The 18,276-nt window shown below is 45.7% G+C and overlaps 1 protein-coding gene across 1 annotated transcript; it reads left to right on the forward strand.

The window, feature by feature from the left end:
- Positions 1-1,070: 1,070 nt before the first annotated feature.
- LOC147445875 (uncharacterized) lies at positions 1,071-1,655 on the forward strand. Its single transcript, XM_086524644.1, has one exon. The coding sequence runs from the start codon at positions 1,071-1,073 to the stop codon at positions 1,653-1,655; it is 585 nt and encodes a 194-aa protein (XP_086380770.1).
- Positions 1,656-18,276: the final 16,621 nt, after the last annotated feature.

The following is an 18,276-nucleotide window of genomic DNA, read 5'->3' on the forward strand; positions in this document are numbered from 1 at the left end:
CCCGCATGGCAAAGTAATTTTTTCAAAGGCTTACAACTTGGAGGATGTCCACATCAACAATGAGGTGGAGTACCTCATTCTTCATTTGGGTCTGATGCAGTGTGTAGATTTTGGCATTTCCAAGCTAGTGGTAAAAAGTGATGCTTTATTGGTTATCAAGCAACTTTTAGGCCAGTGGCAGGTAAAACGGGATTCTTTGGAGCATTGATGTTTTCCCATTGAAAAGCAAGGATTTTTGAAGCGGTCCAATTCGAGCATGTCAAGAGAGGGGAAAACCAAGAGGCAGACGAGCTAGCTAGTAGCAAGGTACAGGTGCATATAACAAATTTATATGTGGCACCAACTACTTATGCAGGTAGAGAGACTCTGAAAAAAGTAGAGGATTTTTTTAGCGTAGGCCAATGTCCAAAAGGTTTGTCAAAGGTACAAAGAAGAAGGATTGTGTAAAAGGTCAATAAATTCACATTGGTAGGTGAAGACTTAATGACACATCGTCGAGACAGAGTTCTAAGGAGAGTGTTGCATAAAGAGGAGAGTAGCATGGTGCTAGAGCAATGTCATGAAGAGAGCCAACAACAAGGTAAAGACCAGGTATTGTTTTGAGTGCTAAGAGAAGGTTTTTGGTGGCCCTCCATTGTACGAGATGTACATTATTGGTGCAAGACTTGTTACGAATGTCAAACCATGGGGGAAAGGCAGTTGGTAGCAAAATCACAGGAGGCTACAATAGCCCAAAATGATTTTGAGGTGGGGATTGGATGCTATTGGTCCACTCCCAAAGTTGACAAGTGGTAAAAGGTATATTGTGGTGGCCATTGACTACTGCATAGGTAGGTTGAGGCCAAGGCAGTCAAGGAGGTGAATACACATGTTGTAGCTTAGTTTGTCTTTGATTGCATTTCTTGCCCATTTCGAGCACCATGGGTGCTCCTTTCTAATAGAATCAAGGGTTTAGGAGCAAGATGATGCGTACATTAGTAGAGAAGTTGGGCATTCAGCATCGGTTTTCTTCGCACTATCATCCCCAATGCAATGGTCTAGTAGAGAGTGCTAATGGGTAGATCATTAAAATGTTGAGGAAGTATGTGTACAAACAGCAGACAGAGTGGGAGCCGAACCTTGAAAAGTGTTTGTGGGCGTATGAGACATCTTATAAGGTGGCTGCAAATTTCACTCCATTTGAGCTAGGTTATGATAAAGAGGTAGTGCTGCCACTACATGCACAACTAGGAGCTTTGAAGGGTATGTGGCGAGTCGGTGTCACTCAGCATAGTGTTTTACAAGATCGGATTGTTAGCCTTGAAGCATTGCAAATGCACCGAGGGGTAGTGGCAGATTTCGATGTGAAGCAATGGGAGAAGCGGATAGCGAAAGTCAATCAAAACCTACCAGATAAAGGGATAAAGGAAGGCAACCTTGTGATGATATATGAAAGCTATCTTCATTTTCCTTTCCATAAGAAGTTCAAAAAGAATTGGATAGGTCCATACAAAGTACATGAAGCTTTTCCTAACAGACCTGTCAACTGGTACAGGCTTAACAGTAAGTTTCTCAAGCATAGGGTGAATGGTGTGTGGCTTAAGCCGTACTTTGACAGGAGCTTAGTGCATGATGTACGTCAAATTGTGAACAAGGGGGTTGGGCGACCAGCCTAAAGAGAGGAAGTATGCAATGGAGAAGAGGCCTTGTACATATTTTATACATACAGTTGTGGTTTGTTATGTTTGCCCAGTTATCAGCTCAATGTTGCAGTTTTAGGTTTAATAAATGTTTGTGATTGAACATGACTGTTCAACGCGGGGGTTGGACAATGTTGGTGCCACCAAAGATGGTCGATGCTGGGAAGTGGTTAAACTAGTGATATGGGTGTCTACACGTGCAAGCTAAGGGGCTAAAGTAGGTATAAAGGTCTTGGGCAAGTAGGTGACAATGGAAATGTAGCATGTGCCAGGACATTACAGAGGCTTTACCATACACAGAGTCTCAATAGAAGCTCCACAGATTGCAGAGTGTTGTTTTCAGAGGATACGGTTTAGGCATCTGCGGGAGGACCTGTGGCATCGATCCAGACCCAGCAGATCTTGAGACATGCCACTTGCGGCTTTGGGCTTGGGAGAGTTTCCCTCTAACACGAGTGCAATGGGACCCTGTAGAGTGGTTCTGGAAAGACCCCTTCTCCTCAGCTGGTCACCCTGGAACCCCCTACTTTCAGTACACAGTTCGTCTAGGGGGGGCGCCACATACTGGCAGCATGGAGAGAGGCTCACGCTGCTGCAGCACTTCATTGGCAGGACGAGGGTCTCATAGATAAGTTCTTGTCAGGTTTCTAAGAGCGGTTGTGGGACTCCAGACAACCGAGGAGAGTCACTTTGTTCCAGTGGCTAGTTGCACGCACAGCTACGCAATCGGGGGTCTGCTAGTACACAGTGGCTTTTCAGCATCTTGTGGCTATCCTTTGGAGAGTCAGAGACACTGTCTGTGGGATTGTCCCATGGCACAGCAGGTTTAGCTTCGAGTTCTTCGTTTGATGCCGGCTCTTTACACAGCTCAACAATATACTTGGGGTGCTGCAGCCTGGTCCACTCTCATGGACCCTATGCTCCATTTTGAGCTAGCTTCCACCAGCAGGATGATAGTGATCCAAGGGGATCAACCTTCACTTCAGTCTGTCATAGAGCTTACCCCCCAAGAGTGTTGCAATGAGAGAGAGGTGTGTTGGGAGCTCGTCTGTGGCCGACAGTCTGGTTCATTTGGCAGGTCCGCTGCTTTCGCATCGTCAAGGCTCGCCCTGTCCCACCAACAGAAACTGTTCGTGATTTTGGTTGGAGCTGATTCACACTCTCAGAGGCCAGTTTGAGACTCCAGGGCAGCTCCAACGCATGCGGGAGCGCAGAGAGGCTTTCGTGCGACTCTAGCACCCAGGGCCTTTCTTCACCATGGCACTACCGTCCACCTGTGTGGCTCTTTCCTCCTCCCATCTCATGATTTAGCCCCCATTGTACATATTTTGTTCTCACTAGGAGAGTCTCCCCTTGTTGATGTAGCCCTCTCTAGTAGAGGTGGTTGTAGCCCTATGGGCAGTTTCATTAACTAATGGAAGGATCTTTTTCAAGATCGTATTCAGATGCCTCTTTGCTGAAGATATCTTCGACGAAAGTAATCAGCTACAAGCATGACATCATTCACATTTCCATCAACTGTTTCAAAACTACAAGTAAACAAGTCACCATAAGCTAGATATCTTCGACGAAAGTAATCAGCTACAAGCATGACATCATTCACATTTCCATCAACTGTTTCAAAACTACAAGTAAACAAGTCACCATAAGCTAGATTGTTTGTTGTCATGCACTCTTTTGAAGCTGGTACTGCATACGTATTATTCATCTCTTTCACGTCCGTAAAGTCCACTAGGGCTCCGGAAAAGATAGGTCGCTTTATCCAAAACCCGTTCAAAATGAAAAATAGCCGGCTCAAATTTGGGCAAGAAGGTTCTCAAGCCGAATCAAATTACGCAATTTTTAGTTATAATATGAGATTTTCCGTGTGAGTATCCCTCTCAAAATTACAGTTAGCCTGCTCACATGCATGTGAAAAGGTTCCAAAGCCGGGCCCACAAAAAATGTTTCCTGGGCCCTGAAGTCCACTCTTTGGGAACATAATCACATCATGATCCACCTCTCTGCATATGCTTACATCATCAAAAAATGATGCATCACTGTCCAAGAAAGATGATCTCTCATCATCTATGCTCTTTCAAGAAGTCCATGCACGCAACATCTATGCCTAAGCGATCAAGCAAGGTGCCAATAAATAAGAACATTTCTATTTCTGCATCTACTATCCTTACTGGTACATACTGGTAGGGTTAAAAACAAATTCATTAGTAGGAAGATTCCCCCCCTTTCCCCTCTCCCCGCCCTCCTCTGCTCTCCACAACCCTGCCCGCGAGCTCTCCTTCCCACAACCTTGCCCTCGCACACACACACACACACACACACACACACACACACACACACACAGAGAGAGAGAGAGAGAGAGAGAGAGAGAGAGAGCCTTCTGAGGCCTCGCGCGCACACACACACACACACACACACACACAGAGATTACTCCCCCCTCGTCGAAGGTGCTGCTTCCCCTCCCTCTAACCATCGTCGTCGCCATACCTCCCCCCCACTCCATGCATGCCTTGTCTCCTTACGTTCTTACCTTCTCTCCTACTAACACCCAAGCAGCCTATGTCTAAACTCCATGGCTTCTTACACAAGAGCCCTAGCTTTTACAGGTTCTTGAGCGACAAGGCCTTTGCCCTCTCTCTCTCTCTCTCTCTCTCTCTCTCTCTCTCTCTCTCTCTCTCTCTCTCACACACACACACACACACACAGGCATGCACTCACGCTGAGAGGCCTTTGCTATCGTAGGGGTGCGCGCGCGCGCGCGAGAGAGAGAGAGAGAGAGAAGCATGCGTGTAGATGGCCTTTTTATAGGGAGTGTGTTTGAAGGGGGAGGCCAAATTCACCGCAAAGGATCGTATCTTCACGGATTCCATTTAATTTCTACTTTTTTTAAGTCGTAAGTACATACTCAAGCACTTCAATTTCTTGCTTCAAGTTGCAAAAGCTCCAATAGTGCGCATCCATCTCTTAACATCTTGGAGCCGTAACTTCTCATTCTTTCATTCATTTTAACGAGTATTTCATCAAGGGCAATCATCTTTGCAACTTCACAGCTTGCCAACTGCAGTATTCGAATCAATTGATCCTCCGTGGAGCCACCAAAACAATGACAAAGAAAGTGCCGAAGCAGGGCACCTCTATAGCTTGGCTTCACAGCCTGTTTGGAATAGTTACAACTAGTCAAAAACGACTTGCACTCACCTTCCTCGAGACTGCCTCTGTAATGCAACTCTTAACTCTCAAGCATGGGGTCTTTACAGTAAAAGGCCACCCCAAGCTGAGCGAAAGCGAATCGACCTCAGGCATGGGATTACAGCACCTGCCAACCATGTTGAGACAGAAGAAGAAGAAGAAGAAGATTGTTTTTACGTCGTAGGAAAAAACCATATACATATACCTGCATCAGCCCTAAAGGTCCCTCTTTCTTGAAAGAAACAAAAATTCTGCAAGCTCTCACCTGCAGTAAACACAGATCATCAAAGCATAACTTTCTTATTGCTAGTATAAGAGCATTTCTTTTTGAATCTGGGACCTCAAAAGAATATGTCCTTGGCCAAGGTCTCCATCATCCAAGGGATATGCTTGACATGGCTACCTATGAACCACTCAGAAGATTGCCAATCCTGTCAGGGTTTGCAAAGCATCTGTCTTCTCGTACCAAACACAAGGAGTTCGCTTCCGCAACCTATAAACCTTGTCGCTCGATCCTAGAGATACCGGAAGGTTTCTCCACATACACCACCACCTCTAAATCACTATTGAGAAAGGACTCGTAGACCCATTTGACACCAATGACCTTTAGCTTCTGTGGCCTCAGAAGCTAAAGGTTTCTCCACATACACCACCACTTCTAAATCACTATTGAGAAAGGACTCGTAGACCTGTGGCCTCAGAACCGACTCCTATGTAGCATTCCTCATTCCTCTTGATGGAATCGATCTCTACGCCTCTTCCACTTTGGTTGTGGAAGTGCCTCCTCAACTTAAAGGAAGAGGTTCTCTATCCTTTGCAAGTGAGGACATAAGGGAATAGTTCACCTACAATAAAGCTCATCAATGTCAACTTTTTGCAACCGGTGAGACCGCCTCTTAGTATCCGAAGGACACTCATGGAAAGTCGGAAACCACAGCATCTCCCAAAGTATCCAGCAACCACCTTGGTAACTTGAAAGATTTGCCCCCACTCTTGGGAGCAACAGGTATCTCCTCCTCATTATCCACACTGATAAAAACTGCATAGAATGCATTTCACTTTCCGGAGCCTAAGGGACAGGAGCCAGAGAAGAGGGTTCATTATCTAGAGGAGACTCGAGAGGAATCATCATCAAGATCACCAAGGAGGTAAATCCGGAGATAGAGTGGAAGACCTAGAAGCCGAAGCACCCTCTGAAGGAATATGCTCGTCAAAGACTACATTGTGGCTAATCACGATCTCCTTCCTATCTAGATCATAAAGTCGATATCACTTGGAAAGAGTATCGCAGCCAACAAAAAAAATCCGGTTGGACCTTAGAGTCAAACTTGCCCCTCTACTTCTTCAGAACATGGACATAGCCATCATTCTAAAAAATCGGGAATGGGAGACATTGCACTTTCCACAAAAGCAAGCCTCAAATGGAGTCTGACAAGGGAGCCAAGTCGTAGGAGACCAGTTGAGGGTATGAACAGCTCTAGCAACAGCATCTGCCCACAAAGATTTAGAAAGATTGAGATGCCCAAGCATAGTTCAGTCCTATTCTTCAACTCCACTACTTGGGGGAAATCCAGTATTTGCAAGCTTTGGCTTGATGCCATTGTTTGCACAACACAATACAAAAGCCTTGGAACCCTTATTCGCAAAAATAGTCTTCACTTGCTTGCCTAATTTCTGATCCGTAATTGTATGCCGATTCTTGAAAATCTCAAAGACCTCATCTTAGAACTCGAGGAAGTATAACCAAGTAAGCGGCTGAAATCATCAACCAGCAACATAAAATTGAAAGCATTGGCTAAGGACAAAATCTGCAAAGGTCCACAAAAGTCAGTGTGAACCAACTGCAACACTGGAGTAGCTCAGCATGTAGAGTGCTTTAGAATAGCCTCTCTATGTTGCTTCCCACAAATACACGAAGTGCATTGTCCTTGCTTACTCCCAACATTGGGTAGGGTATAAATCATCTATTACAAAATGCATGACAAAGAGCATCAATATTCAAACTGTCACAAATTGCTGATGTGTCAAGCCAATGAAGAACGAAGCCAACCTGCAGATCCCGACTTAAGAGGTCTAAACCGTAAGATGCAGAGGCAGCAGAAGAAGAAGAAGCAGAATAATGCCCACCAACTTATGGGACCCCGTCCAATGGGGCCCAAGTGACCTAAAGACATTTAAATAAAGCAGGACCACACACGCGCTGAAACTCTAGCATGGAGAATTGATGACATGGCAATTGCTGTACGGATTTTCGCAATCTACGCTAACTTGCTGACATGGCAGCTTGTACGAATTTCCGCAATCTGCGCTGACTTGCTGACATGGTAGCTTGTACGGATTTCCGTGATTTACGCTGTGGCTAATTTCCAGCGCCAGCTTTTGGGCTAGATGCTTTTGAGTTTCAAGCTTTTCATGTAACTGCTTTTCAAGGCCAAGGGCCTTCAAATATGTGCAAAGGGCTCATTCTCTGGCACTCTTCTAGGTGAAGGTGCAGAGCTTGAGTACCGGCATTGTACTTAGTTCAAGCAATATAAAGAAGTACCGAAAGGGGCGCCAAGGTTTGGGGCCAGTGCTCTCTTGGGTTGGAGTTCCGCCACTCCCATTTCGTGTGTCATGCATCTCTTTCAGTTCAGTTTTTATTGAAGTGCTAAAATTTGTTAAGACTTACACCACTCTGCTGCTTCACAGGTCTAGGGCATACATGTACGGCTGGTTGCATATGCATATAGACTACATTGTCCAGCCGCCCACTTCTCCGGCCGCCCACCTTGCTCGAGCGCCCTCATATTTCATTTATTCCTTGTTGGGTTGTGGGAGACTTTTCCAGGCATTGCAGTACCTCCCCTTGGGCCCCTATTTATGGGGCCCGGGGGTACCCACTTCCACACATCTGGTTATTGTGTATTGGGTCTTCTGCTCATGGTAGTCATGGGGGACTGATCGCCCCCTCTTCCACCACATCTAGCGTTTGTGTCCTCTGTCTCTCTCTCTTTCCCCCCTCTCTCACGCTTCCGCGCACGTGCACTCTCACAAAATTTTGTTCAGTTTGTTCTTTTCCGTTGGCACGTGGTGCCGTCCTTGTTATAGTGGTATCACAGCTTCAAGCGTGTGCTTTTCTGAAAGCATATTGGTCCTACCAAAGAGGAGACAGAGCAAGATGGCGCTTCCAAAGTTCACCGGAAATTTTATATAAAGAATCTTTGTACCCCGACCTCGGACATCGCGCATCGGGTGCGCTCCCGTCTTCATCACTTTGTCTTACAGGGCATAAGCCAAAAAGGTCACTTGTAAAGAAGAATCAAAACTTTTTTTTCGAGCTGCCGTTTTTCTCAAAGGTAGTGCCATGCAGTGGTGGATGTCTATAGCTACCAAGCCGCACACTCCAAGGACTTGGCAAGCTTTCAAGAAAATTTTTACCCGAATTTATATGGTTTCTGGCAGCTTCTGGCAGCTTCTCACAGAGTAGGGTATCCTAAAATGCTTGCCACGAAAACCCTTGCAGATTACGACTTGGAATTTCTCAACATCTCTCATCAAATGTCTCTTCCCGAGCTAAAACCCTTGGAGGTCCAATGTGATTGCCATGTCTTGGGACTACCATCACCGCCACAGGAACCTTGCTTGTCGAGGCTTGTTTCGACTATTCAAGAGCTTATGGACCATGCCGAAATGCTTGCCACGGAAACCCTTGCAGATTACGACTTGGAATTTCTCGACATCTCTCATCAGGTGTCTCTTCCCGAGCTAAAAACCTTGGAGGTCCAATGTGATTGCCAGGTCTTGGGACTACCATCACCGCCATAGGAACATTGCTTGTCGAGGCTTGTTTCGACTATTCAAGAGCTTATGGAACATGTCACGGACGGCTACAACCTTATGGTAAAAATTTAACCCTAAACTTGGTGCAGGTTTCAAGATGGAAAGCCAGACGTCTTTTCGAGCTCAACTAATGTCGAGATTTCTTCTTAAGTTTGAGTTTTGTTTGAACCCCACGGACCGGCAAACGGGGGGAAACCCCCTTGTTGGGGGAAGGCCAAGAGAAGGTTTTCCATGAGAGGATGCGATGGCTGACGGCGTGAACGATGCGTCCACCGACGATACCGGATGCGACGACGAGACGGTCGGTGGTGGGGCGAGGAGTCGGTCGCACGGAAGAGGGCTGACTGGAGCTTGACGGAGCCATCGGTGACTCCACAGATATGTGGCCAAATACGTCGATGGAGGACAACTCAGAGCATGGACACGTTGACGGGATGGCACAGGCAGATGGTTGGGCCAACGCTCAGAGTATGTCGACGAGGGCCAACAGGTACGTGAAGCACAAATCGAACGACTTCATCGTCATGACACGGTCGATCGAGGCCCGGAGCACAGATAGCACCGACTACTTCGAAGGAGGCAACCAAGGGGCCGTCTTTGCAAGGCTTGGATGACGGGACGAAGAGGGCCAACAGGGGTGGACAGGCGGGCGGGTTATTGAAGCACGAAGCGGACAACACCACTACCGACTCCACCATGATGGGGCGGATCGGGGCTAGTAGGCGCCGACGAAGCTGACCGACCATGCACAACTACGACGATAGGGTGGCGTGGGTCAACGGGTGAGTTCGACGAGGGTCGACGGGTGCGTGAAGCACTTAATACTGGTTTCAACGATTGGTGATTTTACTCCCGGGTGGCATACTGAGAAATGATGTTTAAGAATGCTTGTACATACTCATGGCCCGGACCCTAGTGGTTATTTGCGGGGGGAGTATTGAATGTTTCAAAAGTGTTGTTTTTACTCATGGCCCGGATCCTTGTCATTATTATGGGGGGAGTACTAAAAAGTCTGAGCAGTGGTTACTCTCAGCACCTCCAAACGACGCAGGTTGCTGTCTGGGGGGCCTTTGGTTCTAAAAGACCTCTATATCTCCGGGTTCGAACCTTTTTAGGTTATGCGGGAGGAGTGATGAGGGAGTCATTGAACAGCTACTGGCCCGGACCTGGATGGTTATTTGCGGAGGGGAGAGTTCATTGGCGACTTTATGTTTTTATGTCTTATAACATGCATATGCGAGCATTTGAGCAGCATTGTGATGTGCTAACCACTGAATATTCCTTCGGATCAGATACTTTTGGGAAACCAGCGACCGAGGATATCAAGAGCTCCAGTTTGGAATGAGACTCCTTAATGGATGAGATTCTTCTGAGAAGCCAACGACCCAGGAAATCAAGAGCTTCAATTTGGAATGAGAAAACTGATTGTCCCTTGCAATGTCCCTCAAAATGACCTTGGAAAAAAAAATCTAGCTAACTTCAATTGTTTTGCAGATATGTTATAATCTCGGACGATTACTTTCTTTCAAGAAGCGGGGATGTCACAAATTGTTGAGGCGTCAAGCCACTGAAGAACGGAGCGAACCTGCAGATCCTCGCTTAAGAGGCCTAAACCCTAAGAAAAAGCAACAGAAGAAGAAGAAGAAGAAGCGAAAGAAGTTCCCACCAACTTATAAGACCCAGTCCGATAGGGCCCAAGTGAAGACATTTAAATAAAGCAAACCACACACACTAAAACTCTAGCATGGAGAATTGATGACGTGGCAACTGTTGTACGAATTTCCGCAATTTGCGCCGACTTGTTGACATGGCAGCCTGTACGGATTTCCGCAATCTATGCTGACTTGCTGACGTAGCAGCTTATACGAATTTCTGTGATTTACGCTTGCTAATTTCCAGCACCAATTTTGGGCAGATGCTTTTGAGTTTCAAGCTTTTCATGTAACTGCTTTTCAAGGCCTCATATGTGCAAAGGGCTCATTCTCTGGCACTCTTTCGGGTGAAGGTGCAGAGCGTAAGTACCATCATTGTAATGAGTTCAAGCAATATAAAGAAATGTTGAAAGGAGTGCCAAGGTTTGGGGCCAGTGCTCTCTTGGGGTGGAGTTCTGCCACTCCTCGTGTTACGTCCCCAAATATTTGGATGGGCGCCTGCAGTTATGTCCGGCCAATGTGAACATGGCCCTTCGGTTATAAAGTCCTATAAATATGACTTGAGCCTCATTTGTGAGACATCTTGTATGATCACCACACTTGGACTCTTGGCCCTTGGCAGCTTTGCCCGCACACCCATATTGGTGTGGGCTCGGTGGTAGTGGGACACCGGCCCTTGTGGCCAAGGCTAGCCTAGCCTGCTTGGCTATAGGCTCCCAAGCTCAAGGGTGAGCTCGTATTGGCTCTATGGCTGGGAGGTGAGCTTGATGTCCGCTCACTACGTGCATCTATGTGTGAATTTGGCTTATATCATGTCATGTTTGCAGGACTGGATTTGGTGAGGGACTAACTTTGGTATCAGATCCTTATCCTGCTCGTATGCAAGGCATGGCAACGTGCCAAAAACCACCAGAGCTCATGGGGCCGTATCACAACCCAAGCCTGAAAGGCTCTCCCACCTCTCATATAGGGTGGTATGGGACGCTACTAGCGAGAGAGGTAGGCACATGCCAGCCGGTGGTGAAAACTCGATGAAATTTTTTAATTTTTTTTTCACGAATTCCCGTGTGAAATGTTGATTGCTGACGGTTGTCACATGGATGCTTGGTGTGTCTTAGGTCTCTCAGTAAGCCGAGTGCGCAATGCGCATGAAGGTGTCCTCGAGAGCTGTCACTCCCTCCGTATGCGATTGGTGAGAGGTCTTTTTGTACTGGAGACATGTTTTATTGGTATTCATGGCAGGGGTGTAATTTCCTGTTCTGTGGAGGGGTTTCAATGGTTGCTGTATTCACAGCAGACAGAGGGAGGCAGCGTGAGGCTGTATGCGCAGGCCAGTAGGCCAACCCGAGCGCCGGCGTGAAACCGTGCGCAGCTGCAGCGGCAGTGTGAAGTGCCGTAGCAAAGGCGGCGCAGTGGGGCCGCACGCAGGAGGGGCTGCTGCGGCATGGGCGGTGCTGCGCAAGGGCGGCGAGCTGTAGGTCGGCACTTCAATGTCGGCACGCTAAGGGCGGTCATTAAGGTCGGCAACCGGCGCCCCTTCTTTATTCTTTTCTCTGCCGGGAGGCCCTTGGGTGCAGTTCACGTGAGGCGTTGGTTGGCAACATGTGTGCAACCGGTTGCCAATTAATTCTGTTTCCAATGGTGGGTTGCTAGCCTAGTTCCCAAGTCGTGGTTGTGAATTGGTTGTCGTCCTGCTCCACCTCTTGGGAGTGAAGCGAGAGTGCAACTGCAAAAACGACAAACGATGTGCAGTCAACACACACCTGTTTTGGTTATCGGGTTGAGTATCCGAAAATTCGTTTTTCACGACCATGTGAACGAAACAGCATGCAGGGAAACAGTTTGCAACTGGTCGCGAACCTACTGCTCATGTGAACTGGCTCTTAAGTGCCTGCCCAAGGCCCACTTATTTTTAGGGAAAATTACCAAAATACCCCTCTAATTTGTGGAAATTCCCAAAATACCCCTCAAATTTCAAAAATTCCCAAAATATCCCCAAATATATTGTTAAAAAATCCCAAAATGCCCTTCAAATTTTGCAAAATTTCCAAAATACCCCTGGTTGTGAAATTAATTTCTCCAAAGATTAAAAGTTTGTAGCTTTTCATAAGAAGACTCATTGCTTATCAATATAAGGTGTTAAATCCAGAATTTGAGTTGATTATGTAGGCTTTGGAGATTAATTGCTTCATTATCTTTAGACATAATTGCCTTTTTTGCAAGGTAATTTGTGATAAATTACATGCTAAGCACGCAAAAAAGGATCTCAAATGTCAAAAAAGAATAAAGATTAAATCTTGAACAATCGAACCAAAATAGATACAAGGGTATTTTGGAAATTTTTGAAATTCAAGGGGTATTTTGGGAATTTCCACAAATTAAAGGGATATATATTTCGGTAATTTTTCTTATTTTTAATTACCAATGTGACCTTGATCACTTTTATAAAAAAAGGGGTATAAAAAGCCACCAAAGCCTCATTTGTGACGACTCCCCAGCATTCTCCTAAGTCGCCCCCACACCTCCTTTGAAGCTCTTCATCCCCATCTCTCCTTGCTTCGCTTGCACCCCCTCTTTCACCGCACAGACAAGCAAGGACGTGACATTCTCTAGTCACCGTGTGTCCTCTCTCGAGCGCCGAACCTCTTCTTTTTCTCTTCCTCTCACCCTCTGCTACATACTCCCGCATACTTTCTTCATCTGAGTACCATGGCGTCACACGACGCTTCGCACGCAAATGGCGCCGCTAGCACGTTGTCGTGCAGCTCTGCTTCCATGAAGAGAAAAAGAGCAGAGAAATGCAAGCTAAGCTTCTTTGAAGCATACACATTAAGTGAGCAGTGATCAGGGCTTGGTAACAGGCCAAGCTCAATGATTCATGTATGCCAGATGCGGCTTAAAAGGGCCAATAGATGCCTCAATGATGCCAAAAATGAGTATGCTTGCAGTGACCACAGATGAGAGTTTATGACCTAGAAATGCAGTGCTTGAAGTGCTCTACCGGCTTGTCTTTACGGCTCGTCGATTGGAGCTCCGGTGAAGAATTTATGGCAGTTTGAAGTTCAAGTGGATTGCAGATTTGTACCGGATTGGGCAACTACATCTAAGGGGATAGAAATGAAATGAATGCACGGGCCTGAAGTGCTCAATTTCTGGAGCACGTTGGTCTTTTCAGATCGGTGATCGGATTTACGGTTTCCAAGTTATTAGCCGTTAAAGATTTGCCGGGGGCCGGTTCCATGCCAGTCCAGGCCGCTCGATCGGAATGCCATCTAAGAATTTTGGCCTCCTCAGTAGGGTTCGTATGTGTTCTATGCAGTTTGAGAAGTCTAAAGGGATTTACAGCTTGGCAGGCAGAGTCCAGTGTTAGTTGTCGGCGCTGCTGAGCTGGGTAATTTTGGCATTAGTCGGGATGTTGTTATGGGCAATAAGATGCACGAAGATATTGTTAGTCAAGGCTTGCTGGAGAAGAATGTCGTGCTTGGCATTGCTTTGGCCAGCATATGTATCAAATGTGGTGCCCAAAGCAATGGAATAAATCCGCCAAAGGGGATTCGGAGTTGATGTGCTTGGCGATGCTTTAATCAATATGTACGCCAAATTTAATGCGTACTGCATAGCTTTGGCCGGCATGTACGCCAATTCCCAACCAATGAAGGAAGCTTGGGAATGCCTTGGTAGATATGTATGCCAAATGTTATGCCCTTTACAAAGGCCGGCCGCCCAAAGGCTTTTTTTAATGGCCGCCCAATAAGGGGTTTAATAAGGGCAAATGGGAAAAGAGAAGAGAGGAGAAAGGAGATGGCGGGCAGGGGCGGCGAACGAGGGCTGCGCAGGGAAAAGAGAGTCGCACCGGCAAGAGGGAGCATCAGCTGCTCTCGTGCAAGAGAGAAAAGCGTTCTACACGCCAGGGCGCTCATTTTCGGACCCGCTGCTCACGGTTTTCGAGCTGCCCATCCAACTCGCTGCCACGTCATCGAAGGCATTCACACCCCTAGCAACGACGGCACCTTCGTTGCTTAGGGGGAGAGGGTTTTTTTTTAGGGCATAACGGGAAGAGGTAAAAAAGAGATTGGAAGGGAAGAAAAAGAGAGCAAACGAAGAAGAAGCAAAGGCGAGGAGAACTGGAAAGAAGGCAAGGATTCGGGGCTCTCGTCCGAGCTCGAGCTCTCGTTCCGACTATTCTTCGGTAAGCAAAGCAAGCAAAGAAGGAGAGGGAACGGGTATGCAAGAACGGGAGGAGAAGAGCGTGTTGAGAAGCGGGGAAGTCAGGAAGAGGTGAACGAGGAAGGGAAGAGGGTGCTCGAAGCTGGGAAGGCAATCACGAGCTCTCTCTCTCTCTCGGAGCTTGGACAAAGAGAACACTCTCTCATTCTCTCGAGCTTTCACAAGGGGCAATCTTGCTCTCTCTCCCTCGTGCTCAATCGATCAAAGGAGGATATTAGCTCCAAGCTCTCGCTCTCAAGCTTGAACAAGTGTAGGACAAAGACTATTTCTCTCTCTCTCGGGATTAGAGAAACAAAGCAAAGGCTCGGAAAAGAGCAGAGCTAAGCAAGGAGATACAACAAAGGTAAGCAAGGCGAGGAGGGCTTGCAGCAAAACAGGAAAGAGCTCCTTCTCTCTCGCTCTCATCCTCGGAGCAAGCAAAGCTTGCTCTCTCTCTCTCTCAACGAGCATAAGTCAAGCATAAAGAAAAAGGTACCCAAAGACAAGGTTTTTCTCTCTCGCTTTCAACCTTGGTAAAGTAAGGAAGGCGGAGCGGGAGAAAGCGGTGAAGCAAGGAAGGCGGAGCAGGAGAAAAGTAAAGAAGCAAATAAGCTAATTCCATCGAACTCGTTCATCAAGGGCACATAGAGCCTGAATATAATTAAAGCAAATTTGCAACTTATTGTTGGTAATTGAGGCAGTAGGTCAGTGAAAGCACTTGAGTGCTATCGAAGCAGGGAAAGACCGACATAGAAAGATAAAACTTACAGAACCTAAGGTCAGTTGAAGCAGATAAAGCGGCAGGAGGAAATTTCCATCACCGTCATCAGCTAATGTTTGATTAATCATTCTGTTAAGCCCGGTGTCGTTAACGGCCCGGTTGATTTTGTAAAGCAAGAGCTTAAACTCCTAGTTAGCAGATGATCCAAGTGACGGTGTTGTTAACAACCCGCCTTTGCTAAAGATTAAGTTGTACTCGAACATATTAATCAATTAATTGATGATTACAACGATTGCTAGAGTCAATTGCATCAGTTGTTCTTTTTCTCTCTCTTTCACACCTCCCACAGCCAGAGGCCCGGCGCCTGCCTGGCTCACGTAGCGAACACATATCCCCCGACATCTTTGGTGAACCCAACGCGAATCGAGCCAGGGTGGAAGGTGAAGATGGAGAATTTAGAGCAGATGATGAAGTTGATTGCAGAATTGAGTGCAAACGGTTTTGATGATAAGTCAACAGTTCCAAATTTTTCGGAGATGCTTCAATTGGTTCAAGGATCTATGCTTGAAATAGAGACCGTAAAAAAGAAAAACCAAATGAATGAAGCTTTGGATGCAACTTTAGATGCAGTATACAACGAGAGACGACTCTTTGATGGATACGATCCAGAGGGCTACCTAGAGTGCTATGAGCTGGAGACCAAGGTAAGAGGGATACCAGAAGAGTTGATGATCAAATCTTTTGAGCAGTTAGTGAGTTCAGATATGAAGGAGTAGATTCAAGAAGCTACCAAAGCTTGCAACGGTAATTGGGAGTATTTCAATGAAGCTATTATGCAAGTACGTTATGAGCAGTATGAAAGCTATCAAGAACAGAGTGTAAGTCTACCAGACTACGCAGATATCCAAGGACAAGTACGTTCAAAGTTAGAAGTTGTGATTGATGAGTTTATTGTGCAAGATGCTACCTTCTTACAGGCTAATGAAGAAGACAGTCAAAGTTGTATATGAAAAGTTGGGGTTTGCAGATGCCTTGCATGAAGTAGAAGTCCTTGAGGGTGAGGCTTTACAGCTTCAGGATACGCACGGTGAATTTTTCAAAGAATCTATACATAAAGTTCAGAATACACAGAATGAATTTTGCAAAGAACCTATGCATACAGTACATGAAGAAAAGAAATCAGGGGATCAAAACAGTGAAGTGGCTAAAGCTCAAGAAGAAATTTTACAGGTAAATGAGTGCAACCAAATTCAAGTAGACATGCATCAAAATTCAGTTACAGCTGATACTTTTGCTACTGAACCAGAATTAGAGCAAAAATTTTCTGGTACAAATTCTACCATAGAGGTGATTGAAGATACTGGTACAGGTTTTGCCAAAGAGTTGATTAATGATACAGATCTCCTAGGTCAAAGCAGAGCTATTGTTGAGAGCAGCAAGACCATGGATTTTGGTATACCAGATTTACAGAATTTGGATGTACCATATTTTGAGGACTTGGTTCAGCAAGAGTATGTGCTTGATTCAGAGAGGGTACAGACTCCTTCATTGACAAGTTTTTGTAAAGCACAACTACTAAACTGGAAAAGTGATCTTGAACTTGATTACGATGATTCAGAGGGGGTGCAGACTCCTTTGACACGCTTTTGTGACCTAGAGCTACCGATCTGGCAGACTAATCCTGAATTTGCTGGTGATTTAGAGAGAGAGCAAACTTCTTCTCTAGCGAGAATTTGTGACACAGGGCTCACACTATGACAGAATGATAATGAAATTGATGATGTTGATTCAGAGGGGATGCATAGTGAAATGCAATCTCTTGTTGATGAATATGATTGTTTTCATTGTGCTGATGATACAGACAGGGCAGTAGATAAAATTTTTAATGTGCATGCTGAACCTTGTGCTATAGAAGTGCAAAGATATCTGGCTGAGGGTGAAAGACTTGAAGAGCAGTTTATTGCAGATGCGTTTAGTATGCATGTCATATGTGAAAATCCTTGTTTATTGCAGTAACCTGAGATATGCTCGATGGAGGAACCTTCTCTAGCAATGGACCTAGACCTTATGTGCTTATTGGACGAAGCTTTGGAAGGGTTCTCAAACACAGATGCTAAGGATACCAATCAATCCTGAATCATGCATGAGCCAGTTCGTTCAGATTCAGCAGATGATGAACTTATACAGCTATTGGATGATGCTTTACTTGATTTTGAGCCTCTACAAGATAGAGGATTGTTTTCAGATGCATCTTTTGAGCCTAATGAAGAGGATTTTACCAGAGACTTGATGTATTCAGATATGCATGATTCGGATTCCAATACTAGTGAGAGTGAAGGTGCACTGCCAATGCTTTTACCTGTGATTGATGATCGACAATTGAATGAGCCAGTTGCACAGGGAATATGGCAGTATCTGGTGTTACCTGATGCTATATGGAATCTGATGTTACCCTATGATGTAGGGGATTTTGAGCTATCTTTTGATCCACGAGGTGATAGATATATGCATGATCCTAGGAAATTGACTTATATGCCATATGATCCAGGCGGTTTGTATGAAGATTTGTGGGTTAACGTATGTTTATGCTGTAATGATTGGAAATTCTTGTATTATCCCTATGATCATGGAGTATGGTGCAAATTTTTTAAAGGAATGCTCACAAAGGGACAAAGGATTGGGTTCCTGTTTGATCGCGGGGGCTACTATAAAGTACGTTGTTGATTTGAAGAGTACCAATTATCTGTTGAAGCAGGTTGCATGGTACAAGGTTTTGTTTCTTAGATCTATGTTAAGTTAGAAGAGTTTTTTGTTATGAAGTCAATAAGCTTACATGGTTGGCTTCAAGTTGATTTCTTTGGACAATTGATGAAGTATCTTCACATCTTTTGAGTTGGTTCTGCTACGAGAACTTGAAGTAAAGGACTTGATGGCCATTCCGTGTGCAGACAAAGGCATACTTGAGCTTGACAGGGTTCCTTAAAGAGAGTTTAATGGTCAAGCCGTGTGC

Source organism: Adiantum capillus-veneris, chromosome 12, assembly GCF_014529385.1.
Source record: "Adiantum capillus-veneris isolate H3 chromosome 12, ASM1452938v2, whole genome shotgun sequence".
NCBI lineage: Eukaryota > Viridiplantae > Streptophyta > Polypodiopsida > Polypodiales > Pteridaceae > Adiantum > Adiantum capillus-veneris.